General features: G+C 36.8%; 3 protein-coding genes across 6 annotated transcripts in view; 2 read left to right on the plus strand and 1 right to left on the minus strand.

Annotated features, from left to right (window-relative positions):
• The window catches only part of LOC129790477 (zinc finger protein ush), a 96,590-nt gene extending 85,716 nt beyond the window's left edge, over positions 1–10,874 (plus strand). For both annotated transcript variants that reach the window (XM_055827975.1, XM_055827974.1), the window contains exons 2-6: positions 2,674–3,571; positions 4,058–5,207; positions 5,614–6,042; positions 6,142–6,314; positions 7,856–10,874. In XM_055827975.1, the coding sequence (XP_055683950.1) occupies positions 2,674–3,571; positions 4,058–5,207; positions 5,614–6,042; positions 6,142–6,314; positions 7,856–8,246 (3,041 nt within the window). In that variant the 3' untranslated portion in view covers positions 8,247–10,874. The remainder of the gene's footprint in view (positions 1–2,673; positions 3,572–4,057; positions 5,208–5,613; positions 6,043–6,141; positions 6,315–7,855) is intronic.
• Positions 6,791–23,092, minus strand: LOC129790476 (uncharacterized). Of its 3 annotated transcripts, XM_055827972.1 has the most exons (15): positions 22,863–23,065; positions 22,606–22,790; positions 22,382–22,541; positions 22,001–22,320; positions 19,597–19,741; positions 19,090–19,529; positions 18,259–19,020; positions 18,022–18,181; positions 16,528–16,964; positions 16,167–16,466; positions 15,808–16,107; positions 15,497–15,731; positions 12,214–13,093; positions 8,363–8,457; positions 6,791–8,242 (listed from the first exon to the last, which is right to left on the minus strand). In XM_055827972.1, the coding sequence occupies exons 1-13, from the start codon at positions 23,011–23,013 to the stop codon at positions 13,074–13,076; spliced, it is 3,615 nt and encodes a 1,204-aa protein (XP_055683947.1). In that variant the 5' UTR covers positions 23,014–23,065; the 3' UTR covers positions 6,791–8,242; positions 8,363–8,457; positions 12,214–13,073. The 3 variants fall into 3 exon arrangements, with proteins under 3 accessions (XP_055683947.1, XP_055683946.1, XP_055683945.1); XM_055827971.1 differs by having other exon boundaries at positions 6,791–8,457; XM_055827970.1 differs by lacking the exons at positions 6,791–8,242; positions 8,363–8,457; positions 12,214–13,093 and having other exon boundaries at positions 14,831–15,731; positions 22,863–23,092.
• LOC129790478 (methyltransferase-like 26) lies at positions 12,359–15,194 on the plus strand. Its single transcript, XM_055827976.1, has one exon. The coding sequence runs from the start codon at positions 12,359–12,361 to the stop codon at positions 12,992–12,994; it is 636 nt and encodes a 211-aa protein (XP_055683951.1). The 3' UTR covers positions 12,995–15,194.
• Positions 23,093–23,889: the final 797 nt, after the last annotated feature.

Consider the following 23,889-nt stretch of genomic DNA (forward strand, 5'->3'; position numbering starts at 1 on the left):
TTGTGAGCATCGCTTCTTCTCTTCTGGTCTTTTTTTTATCGGGGGGCAAGGGCCCATTCCTTTGCGATTGTATTCAAATGAATCTGGTGGGATGTGCGAGGATTATAAGGCAAACAGGTGGGCTAAATAATTTGTTAGAAATTCTTTGCGATAAAATTGGGCGTTTTAACAAATTAAAATGAGTAGAGAATTTAAAATGCTGAGGGGGAAAATTTAAAATATAAATTAAATAAATTGAAAATTGCTGCAATTTTGGACAAGGGAGCTAAGGATATTTATTTTATTGAAGAACTTTTATCCTTTTTTTAAGGAAATATTAAAGAATTGTTGCTAAGTGTATGGAAAATTAATTTATTAATGTTCTAAAAAACAGTTTTAAGATTTTTTTTTAATAATAAGAAATACTAGATATTTAATTTAAAAGTTGAGGGGTGAACAGCTCTGGATTTTATTAGCTTATTTAATTTATTTAGAGAACTAGATTTAAATTTAAAGATTCTTTTTTTTTTAATTTTATCTTAATTATTTTCTGCAGTTTATTTTGCAAATTTTTGAACAATTCTAACGATTCTTTGAATTTTTCTGCAATTTTTTTTATCATTTAATAATTTTCATTTACTCTTGCAAATGTTAAGAACTTTTTTTCATCCAATTGTAAAAGTTGACAGTCTTTTTCTAACGTTTCACTTTTATTATGACACTTGAGATTTATTTACTAGCATTCTTGATTCATTTTCTGACGTCCCATATTTTTTTTCAAACGTTTGATAGGTTTTTTTAACGTTTGAATTTTTTATAACATTTTTTCATTATTTAAAAACAACCTGAAAATGATAATAAAAATTAAAATTAGCGTTAAAATTGCACATAAAGTGTCAAAAGTTTCTAATTCAACAGCTGGGTTCTTGCAACACTCCTTGAATTGTAAGTTATTAACCCCTTTGGAACTTACAGCATTTTTTCGATTCTCAAATAATTAAAAAAAATATCTTTCTCATTAAAAGAAATTGCTATAAAATCTTTTAATATTTTTTTAGTTGAAAAAAGGAGAAAAAAAACATTTTTCCTCCCAATGAGGTTTCGTGCAAAGAAAAAGCTCCGATTAATTCGAATGATTTCATTTCCGTTTTTATCACAAATTCACCATCAAATGAAGCCTTTTGCGAAGAAATCCTTTCCACGAGCTTGGCGAAGAGCTGGGTTAAACAACTAATCCATAAATTCTTGGCTACAAACACTGATTCTGCATCAATCTCCTCATCCATCGCTTAGCAGCCATCCCAAAAAGCCCACAAAGAAGAATGTGAGAGAAATCGCGAAGCATGAATGTGGTGCAAGACTAAATGTGCGGCGGAGAGATCATCCCACACACAATTTGGGCTGTGTGCAGGCAGCACAGAGCATGGGGCGAATTGATTGGGTTTTGTGTTGATTCCTGGCAAGTGATTGGGGAACGTGAATGTCATTATTAGCGCTTAAAAGCGACGTTTTAATTAAATTTTCCCAACTTCCATGCCTTAACATGGCAAATTTACAAGAATTGGCCGTGTTTGGCAGCAACAAGTGGTTGCCACCGCGCGCGGAAGAAATACCTTTTGTGTGCACACGACAATCATTTGGCATTCCAATGGGACACAAGAACACCCAATCCCTGCGGGACAGCTGCATTAGATTTCTTTTTAATTCTTCCTCATGCAACTGAGCATGCAAATTTTCACATAAGAGAGATTTTTATAAAATGATTTGAGATTTATTTTACATTTTGTCACAGACATTGAAACTTCTTCGTTTTTTTGATTTTATGATCAGATTTCGAAGGGAAAAAAAAACTTTGAAGCAGTGATTGATGTTGGATTCGAACCGATGCTTCTTTCACCATTCATACAGTGCTAATTGATTGAGCTACGAACTTTCTTACAATTGTATAAGGGAAGAACAAACTTTATCTACAATTGATTTTTTTCTTTAAGAAAATTAGTTATTTGAATTAGTTTTTCAAAAAATATTAGTTTATTAATTTTTCTTCTTTCCCTGCTTGAGAATTCTATATAAAAATCTTCAGCAAAGCAACATAAGAAGGGTTTACCAATTACTTTTCCTTTGCGCTCTATTTTGGACTCAATGTGGGTGTTTTTCTATTCCCTCCGTCTGTGTGATCTGCACGAGGAAGCAATACGAGTAAACTGGCAAAAGGATTGCAGATGGAGATTTGCTCTCACCTTCGCGTCAAATTGAGAGACTCACCAGGGCATGGAAAACCCGGGCCTTTGATGGGAAATATTTGATTATTTTAATAAGTACTTTTTTGTTATTTATTCAATGCGCCAGGATTCAAAACTTGAGGGAGATTACTTGAAAAAGATACAAAATGGAGGTGGTTTTAACAGAGAGCCACCTCAGGCAATGGGCGCGCGCTGTTTCACGATCTCTGGTTGTTCTTGGAGCTTGTGAGAGATTCTTCACACTCCGGATGGTACTTTGTTGCTTACTTATTGCTTATGGATGAATTGTTCTTCTCACTGCACATGACTTTTCTCCTCATTTAGCATTGATAAGAGAGAGAGAACACACAGAGTTGAATTTTTGTTCGTTAGAACTCCATCTTTTTTTTGTTACAGAAGATCAGCTTGAATAGACATAAAAATATATAATTGTAAATCTTTTCTTTTGCAGGGGAAGACGAAGATTACCAGGGAGAGGAAGGAGGCGGTGGAGGGTTGCAGAATGATGGCCAGATATCACCCTCCACCGAAGTGGGCCAGTCTGAATCACCTCTCAGTCAGTCAGAGTCACTACACTCACCTAGATCTCCAACATGTAGTTCACCAGCTCCATCGCCGCATGATGCTCAGCGGGATCACCCCGAACGTCCCTCACCGCCAGATAGTGTGACTGAGGTGAACAGTGAACCGCCGAAACCTACGCTACGCCTAAATACAAAATTAGCCTCAGATCCAGCCCTGCAACCCGAAGCAAAGGATCTCAAGGATGCCATTAGACTGAGTAGCGAAGATGAGAAGACTGTGGATACAGTGGAGGAGACGGAGAAGAAACTCACAAAATCCCTCAAAGATATTCGAATGGAGAAGGTTATTCATGGCACGAGAACATCTCCCGTTGATGCCCTTCCGGCTGCTGTGCCAAGAATTCAGGTCTTCACCTGCGGTCCCTGTGGCATACGCTTCTCATCCCTGTCAACACTGGAGGCCCATCAGACGTACTACTGTTCCCACAGGAAGGAGCCCGAAGATGGTGGGGGCCCTGCCAAGGGAACAGCTTCGGGAGATTCCCCAGGGAATCAAGAACCTCCAGCGAAGGCTCTGCGAACGGGGAAGCAGTATGCGTGTAGTCAGTGTTCGTACTCAGCGGACAAGAAGGTCTCCCTCAATAGGCACATGCGGATGCACCAAACATCCCCAGCACCTAGTTCTACCACATCAAATGGCGATGAGCCACCTAGTCAGACGTCTCAGGTCGATCGCTACTGCTCCGACTGCGATATCCGCTTCTCAAGCACAAAAACCTACAGAGCACACAAGCAACACTACTGCAGTTCTAGACATAGAGATGGGTAAGGAGGATTCCTTCAAATTATTCTCTGTTCTGTTGTGATCCTGGGATGTCCTTTTGGGAACGTTAGTTAAGAATTTCCGGGTCTGTTTTAAGGAATTTTGTACAATTTTGGCCAGAAAGCAAAGAAGTGTTGAAACCTCTGGCAGAAATTGTAAAGGCCTAACCAAAGTTTTTTGTAAAATAAAACAATGAAAACCGTCGTCCTAAAAAAAAAGGTATGGGTACAGCCTTAATATCCTTTGAAGACTGTTCTCCAGATTCTTAGCTTTAAGTTCCCGGAAGAACTAAGCGTCCTTTTCACGTCAATCTTCAACAGAGAATCCTAGCCAGAGCATTCTCATCACACTAAAATTATTAGAAATGAACGTTATTAATTTGAATTTAAAATGAAATAGCAAAAAATAACCCGAGCGATGATTTTGGAACTACAGTCCACTACCGTCAGGAACAAAAATTAATTATTTCTTTACCTTTTTTCTTTCAGACAAATTCTCAATCATGTTTCATCAAAACCCCCTTCCCTCGTCAAGGGTGGCTCTCAGAGTCCCCCGGAGATTGCCAAGAGTCCCCCATCGGCACAACCACAAGCCTACCTAGCCCTTCCAACTAATCCCATTGTGATTGTCCCATGTTCCGTGATACGTGGTGCCAGTCTCCTTCCGGGACCACTCACGTCTCTCGCACAGAATGTCACGAATCCCGAGGCGACGTGCTTCCTGCTGCAGAACGGCTCCCTTACACCCATTGCTCAGGCACTATCAGTTCAGCCGCACATTCCCAATCAGCCCCCGTCTCGTGGTCCAACACCAGCTGCGGAGAAGGATAATGGTGTTGTGGCCATTCCGGATGTGTTGCGTGTGGTGAATAAGAAGGATCATCAACAGCCACGTGATCCAACAATTCCTCTTGATCTCTCAGTTCGACGGATGACAACTGCACGAGAACGATCGCAGTCCTTCTCCTCTGTAACTTCGGCGGATGCCAATAGTCGCCCTGATGTTGATGTGAGTGCTGAAGGGAAGGAAAATGTCTCCGTGGGCAGTGATTCTCTCACCCCTGAACAAATAGTCTGTGCCCCATCTCTTCCGGGTAGCCCCCCATTGACTCCATCGCCAAAACGACGCTCCAACAGCCCCCGCGGTGGTAGTATCTCAGTTTCACCCAATTCCATCCTTATGCGCCCCCTTTTGCCGGCTGAACTCACGCCCCAGGTGCTTGTTCGACTGAATAGTGAGGCTGTCCTGCCGCCCCTTGTCCCGGGGCCTAGTCCTGGTGCCCCACCTGCAACAGCTACCCCTCTTCCGCCACAAATATTCGTCAAACAGGGTGTGTCAAAGTGCAAGGAGTGCAACATTGTCTTCTGCAAGTATGAGAATTACTTGGCACACAAGAAGCACTACTGCTCAGCACGGAATCTCGATGATCCCGAGGGGGCTAAAGTGAGCCCACCCGTTAGCCCAACAGCCACGAGTCCCCTTGCAGCTGCAGGACAGCAAGCAATTCCCGTGGCAGGTGGTGGGTTAGCCTATCAGCAACTAATCTGTGCTGCATGCGGAATTAAATTCACCTCCCTGGACAATTTGAGTGCCCACCAAATGTACTATTGCCCCAAGAGGGTGGAACTTGCGGTTCAGGTGAGTTTTAGACAAGAAAAAAATATCAAATAATTCTGTAATTTAGCTCAGGAAGTCAAGTACTTTGTAATTGTTATTTATATTCTCAATTTATTTATTCAATATAACATTAACGTACTCCAGTCAAATATTTACTTATCACACTCTGCAGCCCATTGGCCTTATCACTCAAACAAAAAACGAGTCATTCAGCAATGTGACTAAGCCCTTACTATCTCGTGAAAAGCCAAATATATGCAATTTTCTGATAAACTTTATTTTTTTATGATCGTCATACGAGCTTTTTCGTGTTATCAGGCCGCATGATTGCAAATCTAGACAATCAGGGCGACGAATTATATATTTTCTTTTGCGATTTATCACAGATTAAATAATCAGTTTTTCTTTTTTTTTAACCTTCACACAGCAATCGCTGATCCAGAAAGATCGCTGTGGGAAGTGCAAGATCAGTCATGATCCCAACATTCCGTGCCCTCCGACGCATGCTGGTGGCTCCCTGGGCACCGGTGGGGGCTACAAATGCCCCATTTGTGACGTCGTGAGTACCAATGCGGCTGAATCACGACGCCACATGGAAACCCATGGGGGTGTTAAGGCCTTCCGGTGCTCCATTTGTCGCTACAAAGGGAACACCCTGCGTGGGATGCGTACCCACATCCGGATGCATTTTGAGAAGAAAACAACGGACTTTAATGAGGAAAACTACATAACGTGCATCCTCGAGGAGGATGGTGTGGAAATTCCGCCGGCGGCACAAATTAATCCCGAAGCATTGCAGCCGCAGATGCACTCATGCGATCTCTGCAACTACTCATCCAGCTACAAAGGCAACGTGGTGAGTTGAGGGTTCAATTCTCACATGAAAAAAGCTCCTTAAAAGCTTTCGAAAAGCTTCTAGAAGAGAAAATTAATTTTCCGGTGATTTTTCTTGCAGGTGAGGCATATAAAGTTGGTACATTCACAACCAAATAACCAATCGTGCTCCCCAAGTATCGGTGAGGGTGGTGAGAGTCTCATTCACAATGGCACCAGCAGCAGCGGCGGAGATCTCTCTGGGGCATCCATCAAGATCTCCGTGCAACCTGCTCACCCTTCGCGGCCATCGAGGTGAGTTTTTAACACTTTTAAGGACTTTTACAAAATTCCAGGGGGGGGGGCAAAATGTAGTAAAAATAAAAATAATAATTGAGGGTCACTTTGAGGTCAAAAAGAGACATCTTCCGACTTTGAAAGGAGTTCATGCAGTTAACTTGGGGAAACCTTTCATCATGCAGTTAATATGGGCTAAGTACCTAATTCGAGAAAACGGAGAAAACAATTTTGACCCACCCAGTCATGTAGGTAATTAAAAAGCCCGATCCGATCACAGAGAAAAGAGCCAATAAAATTTCGTAAAAAAATAAAAAAAAATAAATTGGCGGCCATTTGCCAATTTGTCCCGTTCAATGCATCAAGCATATGCTTCAAAACTGGTGAGTGGATCTTGATCCATATCAACTGCATGAACTCCTTTTCGATTTTTCGCCCTTTTTCCAACGATCCTTAAAGGGGTAAAAAGGTTTAAAAAAAAAAGCCTTCGAATTGATTTAATTTATGGCATTTTTATTTGGCCTTTAAATGCATTTTTTTACAAATTTTTTTCTATTTTTCTTATTTATTTATTTTAAATTTCAAGGGGGAGTTTATCTGGGAATATTTTGATTTTTTTGACGAATTATTTCCGAGATAAAAATTCTTTAAAAAAATAATAATTTCCATTTAGATAAATAATCAATTCTCTAAGATTTTCTTAATTATTCTGCAGCAACTTGAAGTTTGTACACTTTTTAAATAAAATTTTCTTCCCGGAAGAGTTTGATGTGTTCCCGGAAAGTGTCAAAAGTGGCTGAAAGTTGTGCAGGCATCCTTCCCATTGCTTCAGGCAGTTTCTAAGGAATCTTAGGAACCTCCTTTTCAACACCCGGCTGATCCTTGATGTCATCTTCAGATCAAAATCTGAATTTACAAAAATGCTTCACGCAATCGCAAAGGGGACTTCCTAAATGGACCGATTTTGACCCCTAAATGGGAAGAATGCCTGCAGAACTTTCAGCTACTTATGCCATTTTCCGGGAACACATCAAACCGTTCCGGGAAGAAAAGATTCTTCGAAAAGTGTACAAACTTCAAGTTTCTTTATTCTGCGTTTATTTAGTCTTTTTTTCTTTTAATTTCCACACTATTCTTATTATTTTAACAAAGTTTATCAGTTCTTTTCGATTTTTTCATTAGAATTTCCCCGAATTTCTGAATAATATCACTATTTTCCACGAATATTATCGAATTAATATGAATATTTATTTTAATAATTAAATATTCTGAATAATTCTTCCAATGTTCCGAATAATCGCCTTTTATTCACAGATAAATCCCCCTCCCTTGATTCACTCCCAAAGCCCTAAAAAGCTCAAAGAAACTTATTCAATGAAAATATTTTACAAGAAATCTTACAAATATGTAAATCACACGAGAAAATTCATTAAAAAATTTTGGAAAAATTATTATTTCTTTTTGTAATTCATTAATACTTTACAAAAATTAAAAAAATTATATTGAAAAAAAAAAAGATGTGGAGACAAAAAAAAGAAAATATTTTTTCTACCTTCCAGCCATGTTTCTGTGTCGGTAAAAATTGAACCTGAGCAGGATTTCAGCAAGGCTGACACTGAACCGGAGCTTGTGATTGACGACAGTGACGTTGTGGTGAAAGTGGAGGCAACAGAGCGCTCTGAGACCCCACTGGGACCTCCACCATCGCGAAAAACTCCTTCGCCGGACGATTCAATGCTCACAGGTGGGCCAAAGTACTGCAAAACGTGCGACATTCGCTTCAACTACCTTAACACCTTCATTGCCCACAAGAAGTTCTACTGCAAGGGTGTCCCCGTGGACGCCATGCTCCCCGACAGAATAGCCGATGTGACGGCAAATAATAGCGCCAGCCCCAAGAGATCCCCAACATCTCCTGCTCCAGCTGTTGTCACAACATCAGTCCTCTAAACAGAGGCAACAACACACAAAAAGAAATTCCAAATTTGTGAGCTCTTCTCGTACGCGCTCAGACAGTGGCCAGTTGTATACGATTTATAAAAACAAAAAGAGAACTAGAAACTCACCCTTCTCCTCCTCCCTTCTGATGAGCCTAATTGTCTAGATGACTGTTTTCGTGCATACTCCACCCCCTCCGACTCTCTCTCACTCTCTCGAACTCCTTTAAAATAGCAAATAGAATGGAAAAACAAATAAAATTAAAATAATATATCACATCAAATACTAAAAAAAAATATTCAATCTTGTAAACGATAGTTTAATGCAAAAGAAAAATGTGAATTTAGTGAAATGCAGAAGAATCTAACTACATAAAAATCCGCTTATTGCCATAATTCCGCGCAGGTATAAAAAAAAAGCATTGAAACCCTTAAGAAAAACAGATTTATAGAAAAGAAAAAGCTTCATGTTAGACATTGCAAGTTTAAAGGAACAGAAAAAATAGCCATAAATAGAAGAAATATTCAGCTTAATTGTCCCTCAAAAAAGAGAATTTATTCTCTTCTTTAAAATGATCCAAAAATAAACCACAGGGTGTCTCATTGAAATTGCTTAATTAATTCTTTGCCTCCAAGACAGGATTCAAATACACGTTTATTAAAAAAAAATAAAAAGCTTTCAATGACTATTTTTTTGAGTTATTTAGTGATTTACTTTACGTACACTACTCGTCAAAAGTTTCCGGTCAAGCACAAATAAAACTATTGTATTATTTTGTCTAAATCTTTTTTTTCAGAGTCAGAGGACATAATTAGCTATAATTTGAATCCAAGTTTAAGAAATAATAATCCTACACACTAAAAATTTTCACCGTAAATTTTACGAAATAGGCATTTTACGGTGAATGTCTTACTTTTCTTTTTATTTGTACTAAAATTTTAGTTACATTAATTTTACAAAAGTTTGCGAGAAAACCTAAATTTCTTAGTTTTTTTTTTAACGAAATTTTAGTAAACTATATGAGTTCATCGTACATTTCTATTAAATTTTGTTATTTTTAAATATATTTTTAAGTTTACAGGTAATTTATGTTCAAAAATTAAACTAAAATTTTGTTTTATTTTACTAAATTTTTACGTAATGATAAAAAAATTAAGAAAATTAGGTTGTATTAGTAAAAAAAAAAATTCAACTATAACTTTTAGTAAAAGAAAACTAGGAGATTTCTTTAATTTAACTATACTTTTAGGAAATTCTCTGGTTTTACGTTTAAAAATTTAAAAGAGAAATTTTCCCGTAAAAGTACATTTATGGTGAATTTAGTACCAAATTAACTAAAATTATTTTTAGTGTGTTGAAAGCCTATAAATAACGATTTGACCGATTTAAAAAAAAATTGCCAATTTTTGGTGGGTTTTTGAAAATCGGTTAACCACAGTCGGAAAGCTTTGATGTGTAGTGAAAAAGGAAATCCTCCCTTTATTAAAAATCATATTTTCCTGTCGAAATGTAAAGGAAAAACGACAAAAACCCGAAAGAAAATTATTTTCTGAATCAATTTTAAATTATTATTCAGATTAAAAATAACTTTCATTTTATTTTATTAAAATTAAAAATTAAAGCTACAAAAAATTACAAATTTTGCTCTTATTTTTAGACACCCTGTGCACTACTTATAAATGTATCTTCAGAACTCCATGCGGAGGAAAAACTTTCAACTAAATTTTATTTTGTAAATATTTTTAATAAAACTTCCATAAAATGAAACCTTTCTAAAGAAAATCTTTCAAAAAAAAAAAAAGAAAATGAAAAATTTGGTGAAAAAATGTGAGAAAATGGATTATGGCTAAATCTGTGAATGAATTCAGAGGGCTGCAAAAAATTAATAAACTTCCGTATACGGTTTAATAAGAAAGAAAAAAAGTATAATTAGATTAACTAAAAACAATGTAAAAGATGAACGTAATTTTGTTCTATTTTTGAGAAAAAAATTATTTTTTTCGAATCAAAAAGAAACGTGCAATAATGTGTCCAAGGATCGTGCACACATTTTCTTTCCTTCTCATTTAAGGATTTAAACACTAAAAAAAAGAGAAAACATTATCATGTAGTCTTCGAAAAAAAAATCTTTCTTCTTAATTAATTCTTCTAAAAAATATTATAAATTCTTCGACGTATTAAGCCAAAGTTGATTGCATATAAAAGTAATTAAAAAAAACTGAAAGAATATGATTTATTTTTTTCTCCCAAATGCTGTATATATCTAGATATTATACCTACATATACATTGTATACATTTTATTATCAAGAATTTAATGCTGTATAACCGAGTAAATCTGATTGAAATGCATTTAATAGTTTAACACCAATTAAAAAAAAAAAGAAATAATATTTTTTATTTCTCTGTGAATTGATACGATGTGTAAAACCACGATTTTTTTATTAATTTTAATTTTAAAAAAAACACTCGAATTTGTTGTTAGTTTTTTTAGTCTTTAAGGAATACAACCTATTAAAAAATTGGATGATGAAGAAAATATTGTAATTGCAAATAATGGAATATGAATTACATTATATATATAAAAAAAATAGCGCAAGATGATAAGAAATGACAATAAATTATTTATTTGCAAAAATCAATTGAAAATCTTTTTCTCTTCAAAAATTTCTTTAATTTCTTCTCAATTTTCTTCTCCTTTTCGAAGTCTTTTGTGATTTTTTTGGGGTCAAGATTCCGTTAAAAATCTTTTCTCAAAATTCGTTAGTTTGAAGAGTTTTGGTAAATCAATGAAATATCTTTTAAAATTTTAACACTTCCTATATTTCTTTGTTTGTTTTTCTTTTTTTAAAGAAAAATTACTTTTCCAGGGCTCTTTAAAAATATTTCTAACTGATTTTATGAACAACAAATACTTTTTTTTTTCTTTTAATAAGGACAAAAAATCTATTTCAAAACATCAACAGTCAAAATCTTAGAAAATAAAATAAAAGATTTTTTACAGAATCCAACCACTTAACTTTTTTTAAGATTCATTTTTATGTAGAATTAAAAAAAAACTTATTTTACTGCATTTTCATAAAAAGGGATTATTTAACCCTCATTAACTCATGACGTAGGACTGTTGATTTTTGATATTTTTCTAGTCTAGTCGTTCACGAGATATTAATCTTCCGGAAAAAATATTTTTTTGTGCTCTAACAGATCCCCTTTTAAGAATTTCTTTTAACCTCAGACATGTTCAAATTCACCTCAGACTTAAGATGAAATAAAGTAAGATTTTAGTCTCAAAACAATCAGAATTATTTACAATTTCCTATAATTAAATGTCCGGAATTTAACATTAAAGCTCCCGAATCAAAAATCAACCAAAAACAAATGAAAATGGTTATGAAAGAACAGAAAAATCTCATTCTTCTTGAAAGATATCCTTTTCCAATAATTAAAAGAGAATTTAGGATTAATCAAGACTCTAAAAGAACACTCCCGGTCAAAATATTTGGAAATGAATATTATTGATAATAGAAATTATCAAGTTTTTGGTTAGAAAACTTATAATAAGCAAAAAATTTTAAATAAATTTCTGTATTTGCCCAATTCTTATTCCTTTTTCAAGATTTATAAAATAAATAATTAAGGAAATAAACTCAATAAACTCCCAGAAAATAAATTATAAAATCAAGAAATAAATTCCAAATTTAAGGAGCCTCTTGCTTGGGACACCTTGTGCTTAGAATATCAGGAATTTCCTTCAATTTATCCAAAGAAAATTTCCTTTAATTTTAAGGAAGTTAATAAAATAAATTAATTCAATTGATTCTTATGAGTTTCAACACTAAAAAAAACCGAAAGAAGTCAGTTTGAATTTTCAAACATTACGGAGGGGAATTTTATGGGAAGTTATAGCGCGGAATTTGCTGGCAATGAATGCTAGCACAAGCGCACTGGCACGATGTGCCTCCACATGATTCTGACACTTACCTCACACACACAGCATTATCACCAAGGTCTCCCACAGGTATTATTTTGACGCGCCTCATCAGGAGAGAGACGCTCGCTCATTCGTTACTCAGGAGACGCCACAGACGGTCGCGTGTGGGTCCTGTACACGGAAGTTCCGGGGAAGATGTTGCGAAATCCCTCAGCGGAGAGGAATCGCGGTCCCATCCTCGACGTCCTCAAGCGTGAATTCATCGCCGCGGGTTCATGTGTGCGCGTGCTGGAGATTGCTTCGGGCACGGGGCAGCATGTTGTGCACTTTGCCCGTGAATTCCCCCACATTGAATTCCAACCCACGGAGATCTCGGAGAATTTGCTGCAATCAATTGGGGCATTTGCACAGCACAGCGGCATGCGGAATATCCATCCACCCGTGCCCGTGGACATCACACGACCGTGCGAATCGTGGTCGCATGATTTATTCAGTGGCACCCTCCGGAGCAAGAGCATCGACTACATCATCAACATCAACATGATACACATCACACCAATCGAAGCCACCGAAGGACTCTTCAGGAACTCATCGCGCCTCCTCCGCGCAGGTGGCCTTCTCGTTACGTACGGCCCATACGGGGAGAACGGCGTCATCGAGCCCGAGAGCAATGTCAACTTCGACCGAATGCTAAGGTCACAGGACCCAAGGTGGGGTATCAAGGACCTCGTGGCCCTGCAGAAGCTCGCCAACAACTTTCGCATCGCCCTCGTGCGCCAATACGCCATGCCATCCAATAATCGATGCGTCATCTGGCAGAAGGTTGATTAAGCCGTCCATCCTTTACATTATTACAACTTGTCTCCACATCTCCACCTCCACCACCACCGCCGCCGCCCCAAACCTCCCCTCAGCTCTGCAATTTATCGCCTAAAAAGGACACAAACACGGAGAGAGAGAAAAAAATCATTTTGATGGGAATTTGGACAGAATTTAAGGCAATTTCAGCAGAGTTGGGGAATTTTTGGGAGAACTTATTTTCCTTCTTTCTCTCTCCCTCTCTCTAGATAAAGATCTGAGATATCAGCATTGCCCACAGGGATATTAACAAAGGAATTAAGAAGTTTAAATTCAAAAGGTTGCGTGGATCATTAACCCTTTCGCGTACATTGAGAAATTCATAGACCTAAACATTTTATTTTCCCAAATTTCTATCAATTTTATTGTTTTTTTCCGTGTTAAAGTGGAATTTAATTCACGCAGAAGAGGCCAAAGGAGACGTTTTGCCTGCGAAATATCCTCTGATTAATCATATAATAAATATCGTGATAACAAAGAGCTCATGATTTAACAAGGGGTATGTATCTGAATGAAAATCTTCGAATTATTTGTCAAAATTCGGATGATTCAGAAAAATTCGTCAAGATTCGGATTGTTTTTCTAGAAAATCAGAGCTAATCATTAAGATTCGGTCTTTTTTCCTGTCATAAAAGATTCAGACTATTCGTCAAAATTCAGATGATTCTCTACGATTCGCCAGTATTCAAATTATTCGTCGAGATTCGGATGATTCGCTAAAATAATCAAAATATTCAACAGATACACACCCCTTATGTTTCAATTTTTCACGTGGACGCGGAAGGGTTAATTAATTCAACAGTTGTAAAAAAAGAAGAGTTGAAGAAAAAGTTCTTAAAAATTCTAGGGATAAAGAAATCAAAGAAATCATCAAAAATTGAAGAAATTCTTGAAGAATTTAACCAATTCGCGATAATAAATTGTGAGTAAAATCATTCTCATTTTTTTTTAAACAAATTTTCTTTCAATTTTTAAGTCAAAAGTTCTTTAAAATTCAATCACAATTTAAGAATAAAATCCCTTTGAATTTAAACTTCAATAAAATCCTTCTTTTTTTATTAATATTTTATTCCCGAGATCTCGGAAGGAATTAATGTTATTTGTATTGCACATTGTGAAATACATATTTTATTTAAGCACGCGATCGTACGTAGTTTTATTAAATAAATTGTATTTATAATTAATATTTAGAACTCAATTATTCTTACATAAAAGCCTTTCCTTTTATTTACTTATTTTTGTTTTTTTTTCGAATAAAAATTGATTGTTTTTTTTTAGAATATCAATTTTGTAAAAGATAAATTATTAAAAAAAAAACTTCCAGAAATCGGTTAACCCAAATATGTCCACTTAATACGAAAGAACCTTTAAAAGATGTTTGTGTTGCCTTTACGATTTTATTTAAACTAAATTTAATTTAAACGTTCGTTGTTAAGAAGAATTAAAAAATCAAGTTTGAAAAGGATTTTTTTTCTATTCTATTCATACTTTTTAAACGATCCTTATGTTAATTGCACCATAAGAGCCCTCACTAATTCAAAAAGTTAAGACAGGGTGATCATACAATTTTTTTTAATTCCTGAAATAATTCGGAGTCATATTTCTCAATTAATATTTTTTAAAAATCAATTAATTTCCTAAGAAAACATTAACAGCGATTCATAACCTCAATTTAGCCTTAAAACGTTCAACCATCAAACATTAAAAAATAATAATCTAAAAAATTTCAAAAACCTTTTAAATTCACGAGTTGATTTAAATTTTCTAAGCGAGAAAGAAGAATTAAATTTAATAAAATTTATTTAATTATTTTATTTAATTTGTGTTCATCCAATGGACACATTTGGGTTAACATTCAGTGAAAAAAATGACGAATTGTTATATTAATTGTAGTAAAAATAATATATTAGCTTGCACCGCAATAAAATCTTCAAGAGACGTCCTGTTAAATTTTCTCCCCACTTTTTACGATGTGCAATTTTAACGGGAATTTTAAGGAAAAATTTATATATTTTTCTACTTAAATTAAAATCATAAGTAAAAATCATTCTAAAGGAGTTTATGTAAATTTAAATAACTTTGAAAAATAAAGGTTTTAGGGATAATTTTTAATAAATCTGTATCTGAGTGTGCAAAATTTTTGCTTCGAAATAAACTTAAATTAAATTAAAAACTTTTTTTCTTTACGAAAGTCTTTTTTTGCGGGAAAAGTTTTTCAATTTCCACGAAAAAAATCTTTTCTTTCAGAAATTATCAGAAAGAAAATTATTTTTTCCTCAAAAAATTAGTTTTCTTTAGTAGGAAAATCTTTTCATTTTTTAACAGAAATGTGTTTTCTTAAAGATTTTTTTTTCTTTGAAGGAAAAATTATTTTTGCCCTAAAATATATTTTTTTTAATTTGCAAAAAAAATCCCTAATTTATCATTTTAAATTAAAGAAAAGACTTTAAAAAATAATGCAACAAAGGTACTTACTTTTATAGTCAGCTAGTGCTTGTGCCAGGTACAATTCCATTTGTACTTTTGTATGAAGCTCCATGTCGGACTTTTTGTAGATCTCCCTGAGAACAGTGTTGAACAGAATGGACTTTTCAATGGCCCTCAACCCATCGTCCCCATTGAAACTATATTGCTGAATTAGATCGCTGTCTATTAGCTTGTGGAAGTATCCATCTGAATGGGATTTCATCCAATTTGAGCAGATTGAAATCTAAAAATTAAAAGAATTCAAAAAAGTTCAAAAAACTGATTTTTTCTTTAAGGAAAATCTGGTCTGGAAAACTCACCAGACAATCAACAAAAGGCTTCCGTTGCAGCTTCAACTCAAACAGTGCCAAGTTTATCTCATTCACAGGCAGGATTCGCTTAAAGAAGCCCTCGGGTGTCTCAAATTCATCCCGAATTGCTTCGAGAATGTGAAATCTCTTAATATCCTTGAAGACAACCTGAATAACATCCCTGTAGAAGGGAGTCTTTGCAAAGTTCTCCAACTCAGACTGATTCAAACTATTTATCCAACTTGGAGAGAACATTTGACTGAACACACCATTCCCTGACTTTTGTCGGAGCTCCGTAAAGTGTTGAACCTACGAGGAAAAGCTGTTAAAATTGGTCTAGAAGGGGAAGAAAAGAAGGGACGTCGTACCATCTTGGTTTTGATGTGCGGAACGTAGGACTCAACCGTTTTGAGATCATCCTTGTTTGCAATTGGAAATAAACCGGCAACATCCTGAGCTGCCGCTTTCTCCTGCACAGAATCAATAATTCCCTTGAGAACACTCATATTCGACCCATACGCCCTAGCTGAGAGAATACTGCACAGCATTGTACCCTGAAAACGAAGCGTATCAGCCGTTCCGTGCCAGGTAAAGTACCTCAGAGCATCCTCATTTATTATATCCCTCAAGAGAGCTGTCTTGTCATCACAATTGCTGCACAGAAGGCTCTAAAGAAAGGAAAATTCTTTTCAAAAATCCCCTTAAAAATTAACCGAACACTTAACGTACAAAGTAAGTCGCAAAATTGTTGTCCGTTAGCATGGATTCCATCAGGAGGAACTCCTCTTTTGACTTTATCGGCAGTATCTGGTCAAATCCATTTCTATTCGCTGCATCATCTTCACTTTCACACACTACCGCTGTTCCATCATTATTGTCTTTTGCCCTCTTCACCATTTCCGAACTATTTTGGGCATTTTGAGTCTCCTGAGGAGCTTGTGTGGTCTGAGAATTTCTAGGATGTACCCCTGGAGCTTCTTCTGGCAAACTTTTAACGGTATTATCACTTTTTACCATTTTCTTTGGCGGAGGAATGATAACAAAGTCATTCAGGGATTTATACGACCGAGAATTCTCCTGTGCAGGACTCTTTTGGGCCTTGCTGAGTCTCTTGAAGGCCTTCCGCATCATTTCATCGTATGACGGCCACGCAACACTCGTTAGTTCTGATTTAAATTAAATTCATTATATTAGCCGAGAAAATTAGGAATTCGAGGAAGGAAGCTAAAAATCTGCCTAAGTTTTCTAGAAATGTTCTAAATCATGTAATTTACAGGCCCGGAATTTTAGGGACATCAAAGAAAGCGAATTGTCTGGTCCGGAAATTTAGGAGTTTAGGGAAAGAGAATAATTTTGAGCCTAGAAAAATCAAGGATATCTAAAAAATGCATTTTCTAGCTAGAAATTTTTTAGGGACTTCAAGTAAAATTAGGAAGTTTCTGGCCAAGAAATTCAGGAACTTCAGGAACTTCAAGAAAAAGAATTTTTTAGCCAGAGCTTTCAGGAACTTCAAGACAGTGAGCAACTTTTTGCTCAGAAAATTCAGGGATGTCTAGGAATGGAGATTTATAACTAGAAATTTCAGGAACTTGAAGATGTTTAGATGTCTGGAAAAGTCATTTTCTAGCTAGAATTTTTTTAAGGACTTCAAGTAAAATAAGAAATTTTTTGACCCACAGAAATTCACGAACTTTAAAAAAAAAGAATTTAGTCAGAGCTTTCTGGAACTTCGGGAAAGCAAGCAATATTTTGTTCAGAAAATTCTGGGATGTCTAGGAATGGAGATTTCTGACGAGAAACTTCAGGAAAGTGAAAACGGTTTTGGCAAAACAAGTCAGGGACAACAAGAAAGAGAATTTTCTAGCCAGAACTTTCAAGAACGTCAGAAAAGCGAGCAGTTTTTCGCTTAGAAAATTCAAGGATATCTAGGAATGAAGATTTCGGACCAGAAACTTCAGGAAAATGAAGTATTATCCGGCCAGAAAATCCAGGAACTTCACGAAAAAGAATTTTCTTATTCAGAAAAATCATGGATGTCTAGAAAATGCATTTTCTGGCTAGAAATATTTTAGGGACTTCAAGAAAAACCATTTTCTAGCTAGAAATTTCAGAAACTTCTCTCAAATCATTCCAAAATTCCCACAAAATAAATTATCAATCCAGGACTATTTTCTCAATGACAATTCTGCTAAAACAATGATGAAAAACAAGAAATTAACTTACTGAAAATCACATCTCTGAAGAGGCAGTAAACCTTCAGGGAAGTTTCTTCATTGTCATCCCATGAGCTTATACCTATTAAGTCCACCTCAAGGATATTTTCCAGGGGAATTTCCTGCACTACTTCCCCTTGTCTGTGAAGCAAATCCCCAAGAATTCTTTCCTAAAATACATTTTAATTACATGCTCAATAAAAAAATAAAAAAAAATCTTCCCAGAATTTTAATTCAAAGATCTTACAATTTCATTCCTAAATCCTTCATCCTTTAGATTTTCATCCACCAGGAGGAGTTGAGTTTTATTTGCCAGCGGAAAAACTACCTCCACAAATTGTCTCCTTCGTTTCTTCCCATCCGGATGGGAATCTCCCTCCGGAAGATGCATTTGGGCACCTTTGCGCTTTGCCACGGCATTGTTGTGATGCTTATGGAGGATTGCAGCGAATTCAGGTTCTTCCAACTTTGAGAATTCCCTGAGAATCTCCCCAAAGAGCCTTGTGTCCATCAAAGAGAGCGTCGTGGGGCTTCCACGGGCACTGAATTTACCCAGAATCTCATCCCCAATAAAATGCGTTAATTTGAATTTTTTCTCTCGCATTAGAACAATTCGGCATGCATTGGAGATTTGCCTGAAGAAATCTTCGTACTCGAGACTCCTTTCGAGCTCATCAAATGCCTGAATCGTTGTTAGTGGGAAGAATGCCCTGAAGGAGCCATTTGGACTCTTTGGAAGCTCAACAGTTCGCCCCATTTCAATGCGAAGCTGAAGGAGTTCACTGTAGTTGGCTCTTCTCAGCTCTAAGGCACTTTTGAGAGCTCTAAATTCCATCTTTACCATCCTAATGAATGATCTGGGTGGCAGGGAAAGGATCACGGGGAGAAAGTCCTTCATTAGGCACCCACTGAATAAATCTCTCTCATCCACATTGACTAGAAAATCCTCCGTGAGGATGTCTTTTATGGAAAATTTGCGATTATGATAGAATTCATCGAGGATTTGTTGCTAAAAGAAAAAAGGGGAAAAGTGTCCTTTTAAGGGGATGATGGGGAAAGCCTTGAAAGTAATCCTCACCAATGAGAATCTAAAGTGATCATCCTGGAGTTTAATATTGATTGATCGGAGATCTTTTAATGAACGCAAAGGGAAATATTTGGCAACTTTCTCCTCAAGATCCTCATCAGAGGAAGCTCCCCGTTCTGCATCCGCTGCAACCTTAGTGAGTGAAACAAAATTCCCAGCATCTGTAAAAAACGTCGCCTTGGCCTTCCCTTCAGCCTGGCCATTCCACAGAATTTCCCTCAATTTCCGAGGAATTCCCTGCTCAGCTAAATCCTCCTTCCGGATCATCACAACCTTTCGATGCGTGAGGATTTTGTTGACCCTTTCAGCGGCCTCGTCTGACGCCTCATGGCTGGCGGTGCTACTGCCCTTCCCGAAGGTCCTTTCTGCCGCGCAGTCAATTTGATGCGCAACCTCCACCTCGTAGTCCACGCGCCTCATTTCGAGGGCAGCTGTTAGTGGGCAAGGGCAGGGTAATTTGTCGTTGCTTTATTCTTATTATTAAATTGATTTACTCACCGCACAGGGTGTGGTTGAAGAAGGTAAAACGGAATAAATCGCTCTTCTTGCATTCCCCATTTAACGAATAATTCGCCAAGAAATCATCCAGAACAATACTCTTCAGGGATTTATCTTTCTTATACAGATCCTTGCAGTATGATATCTGCGCGCATTAAGTTAGAGGAAAAACTTTTATTTCTTTGTTGGGAAAACTTGAGAATTTTTAGAGGCTTTGAGTACAGAAGGGGTCAATTGAAGTGATTTTTTTTTAAAAATATTTTTTGTTGAGATTTGTTAAGACTTTTTGAATATTTTTCGCTTTAAAACTTGTCTAAAAAAATTATTTTTTACCAGAATTTTAATTTAAAAAACTTCACCAAATTAATTAACAACTAAAAGTCAATCATAACGCGTCCAGTTATAAGAGTTGGTGTCCCACAACGTGAAATAGTTTGTTTGTGCGTCAAAATTGATTTTTGAGCAATACTATTAGGGAAACATGGCCCAATTCCGACCTCCTTCGACCTTTTTTCAAACCGCTTTTACTTAAAACCGATAAAACCTTTAATGTTTGTAGGACGATATTCCTACATGGGCTAATAATTACCCTTATTTAGAGAGCTAACGGGTCCCGAACTGAATCGGACGAGGGCTACTGATACCTATGAGTGCCTGATGAGCGGCATAGAGCTAACGACTCATCTCACTCTTTCACCCAGAGCAGTCCAACCCTTGACACACATAGTGCCACAGCTCAACATATAATACGGTAGAAGGGTTTCTCTACCGGGGCACATAGCATTGTTCTACATGTTGTAAGTTATTGGAGTAAAAAGAGCATTAATCCTTTAACGTCCAACGTGAAACATAAAAACATTGAAACATGCGCTCTTTTATCGTGATTTTTATTCTATGAATTTTTTTAGAAAACTTTTCTCACTCAGAACGTCTTCTTTGGCCCCTTATGCGTGAATTTGATGCATTTCTAACATGGAAAAACAATTACATTCATAAATAATTGAAAAAATAAAATGTTTCACGTTTGGGTCAGCGTATGACCCAAAAAACCTTAAAGGGTTAAATGGGCTTTAAAATGATACCTTTAAGACTATTTTTCTCTTTATTTTATACCATTTTTTTTTCTCATTCTGCGCGGACTATTGAAGGTCGGAATTGGGCCACGTTCCCCTAGGAAAAATTGATTTTTTTGTGAAATTCATCAATTTGAAAGATGAAAATGCTCATATCTCTGGTTCTATTAAACTTACAGAAATTTCCTGACTAGTTCTGAAAAGATCTTGAAACAAGCTATAATCTGAGGTAACTTTTGATAATTTTCAAGATCATCTCCAGAACACAAAATGGCGGCTTTTTGTTTTACCAAAACAGTTTTTTTTTAAATTTTTTGTACTCAAGAAATGGTTCTAGATGTTTAGGATATTCTAGAAAGTTGTAGAGAATTGCAAGACCTTCAATTTGATACCAATTTGAGCAAAATCGGATAAGCCGTTCAAGAGATATGGTTCTTAGAACTTTTCAAATTCAAGAATTTTTCAAATAGCTATATCTCCTAAACGGCAACATAGATTTTCTTCATTTTCGGGCTGGTGAAAGATATTGAGTCCAGCTACAACATATCAAAATTTAAAGGAAATCTATGATCGGGATTCGAAGATATTGCCCCCTTAAAGTTAGGCAATATTTGTTTTTGACTTTAGCACCTCTTGCGGATGTTTTTGGAACTTGGAATGTTCTAGACAGTTGTAGGGCTTCTTGAAACCTTTCATTTGAACTTGAGTTGGTCAAAATCGGTCAATCCGTTCTCGAGTTATATCGAAAAAACATTTTTTGCTTTAGGCCGCCATATTTGCTAAACGGCTTGACCGATTTTCAAGTATGAATTATCGATGAAAACGTCTCACTGAGCCCTACAACATACTAAAATTTCAGACCTCTAGCTACAAGGGAAGTGATTGACGGCAGTTCAAAATGGCGGACGGCGGCCATCTTGGATTTTGAAAATGCGAAAAAATGAAATTTTACACCCACATTTCTATAGAAAACTTCAAACCGGAAGTTTCTATCTGTTACCATTCTCGAGCTATAAGGCAAAGTTTGGGCGACCGGCCGGCCGGATCAAATATATAACGTGCTCATACCAAGTTTGAGCCCGATCTGAGGTGGTCGTTTTTTCGGACGATTACAATACTTGGTTTTGGCCACGAAGTGGAACACCAACTAATTGTGTTTCAATTCTTTTTCCATGCACTGTAGGAACGATCAAATATAATAAATCAAATAATTTATGCAGCAATGCAGGTCTGTGCCAAAAACCTTCTGCTTCGTTGCACAGATCATGAGTTCACCGAAATAATTCCTGTCTGGATCTCAAAATAACCACAAAAACAATGAGGGCACTCACCACAACTTCCTGGACTATTCTGTACTGAAGAATCTCCTCGAGTTTCGTCAAGCTATCAATGCTGGCGATGGGGAAGTAGATTTTGGGATCCACCTCGTGCTTCCGGAGGCACGTGTAGGCTTCAATTTTCTTCTGGAAAATCTCAATGTCGGAGATTCGCTGCGAAATATCCGACACAACGTAGGCAAAGTGCTGGAATTGCGATTCAGCACGAATTGTATTGAGCGTGCAGACGTCACTATTTTGTGATCTAGCCTGTGCCAGAGTTAGGCACGTGTGAACAAAATTGGCGTAGTCTGTGAATCCCATCCCAAGGGCATCTGCAAGCACGGAGGATTAGCATAAAGCAGCAAAAAGCTTTCCGGAAAATGCTGAACTTACTGTAAATAACGTGACCAAAGCAAATGGTGTGACGCAGGGAGATGATACAGGGCTTATTGGGCTCATCCCATGAGAAGTGCATCACAATTGAGTCATCCAGGAGATTCTTAATGGGATCCTGGATTGCTCCCTTGATAAGCAGCAACCGCAGAGATTTAGTCTGGAAGAGTATTGACTTGATTAGAAAACCAGCCGTTTATTTTGAATTCCGCGCTGTTACTCACCAAATTCTTCCTGTATGACTCATTCGTTGACATCCTCTCGAGGCTCTGAAACTCCTTCAGGCTCTTCAGGGGGAATGTCACAGTTCCCTCCAGGACATTCTCATTCTCCTCTTCCTGCGTCAGATTGAGCTCTTCTGCAACACGGCGCTGTGTCTCCAAGATCCTATTTAGCTTCTCCACAGCATCTACAGAAATACCCAATAAATACTTTGTGAGAAATCCCCAAATCAGGACCCCCACAGAGCTTCCAAACTAACCTAAAAGCTTGGAAATAGCGCTTTCATTGAAATCCAACATTTGGGGCATTTCCTCCCCACCTGCTGCATCCTCATCTCCAATTTCAATCACATTGGCACTGTCCTCAATAAATGTATACTTTACGCTCATTTCCTCTTCAGCATTTTCCATTTTTCACCGAGAAAACTCAACTTTTTCCCACGAAAAATAAATTTTTCTTGCAAAACATAAACAAATCTTCTTCTTCTTTGAAAAGAATCACATGAATGGCTCAGAACAGAAGGCCGTGACTTTTGGTTGACGTCTTCGCGAAGCAACTTTTTGGAAGCGACTTTTTTGCGAAGACATAACCTCAAAGCAACTTTTTTTTGGGCAAAAAAGTGAGAAATACGGGGAAAAAATGCATTGCAGTGCCCCCGGAGGGCTTCCCGTATGCTCTTGATGCATTTTCAGGTGAAAATTCGCACAATTCTTTTTTTTTGTCACAAAAATCTTTCGAGGCAACTTTTTGGAAGCGACTTTTTTGAGGAAACATTTTTGAGGAAACTTTTTGGAAGCGACTTTTTTGAGGAAACATTTTTGAGGAAACTTTTTGGAAGCGACTTTTGAGGAAACATTTTTGAGGAAACTTTTTGGAAGCGACTTTTTTGAGGAAACATTTTTGAGGAAACTTTTTGGAAGCGACTTTTTTGAGGAAACATTTTTGAAGAAACTTTTTGGAAGCGACTTTTTTGAGGAAACATTTTTGAGTTCGTACACTTTTTAATACACTTTTTTTCTTTCCGGAACGGTATGATATGTGCCCGGAAAGTACCATAAGGGCCTGGAATTTCAGCAGGATGACTGCCAATTGCACCAGGAAGTTTCTAAGGGATCTTAGGAACTTCCTTTTCATCACCCGGCTTTTCCTTGTGTTATCTTTGGGCCAAAATCTGAGTGTATAAAAATGTTTTACGAAATTGCAAATATGACTTCCTTCAAGTTCCTGTGCGAATTTTCGGGTGGAAATTGACTTTAGGGGCATACGGGAAGCCCTCCGGGGGCACT

The sequence above is a fragment of the Lutzomyia longipalpis genome, chromosome 2, assembly GCF_024334085.1.
Source record: "Lutzomyia longipalpis isolate SR_M1_2022 chromosome 2, ASM2433408v1".
In the NCBI taxonomy this organism is placed as follows: domain Eukaryota; kingdom Metazoa; phylum Arthropoda; class Insecta; order Diptera; family Psychodidae; genus Lutzomyia; species Lutzomyia longipalpis.

Coding starts and splice junctions, on each gene's coding strand:
- LOC129790478 (XM_055827976.1), top strand. CDS start 12,359: ATGTTGCGAAATCCCTCAGCGGAGAGGAATCGCGGTCCCATCCTCGAC.
- LOC129790476 (XM_055827970.1), bottom strand. CDS start 23,013: ATGGAAAATGCTGAAGAGGAAATGAGCGTAAAGTATACATTTATTGAG. Junction 18,182..18,258: donor AAGGATTTAGGAATGAAATT/GTAAGATCTTTG, acceptor AATGTATTTTAG/GAAAGAATTCTTGGGGATTT. Junction 15,732..15,807: donor AGCCTTTTGTTGATTGTCTG/GTGAGTTTTCCA, acceptor TTTAATTTTTAG/ATTTCAATCTGCTCAAATTG.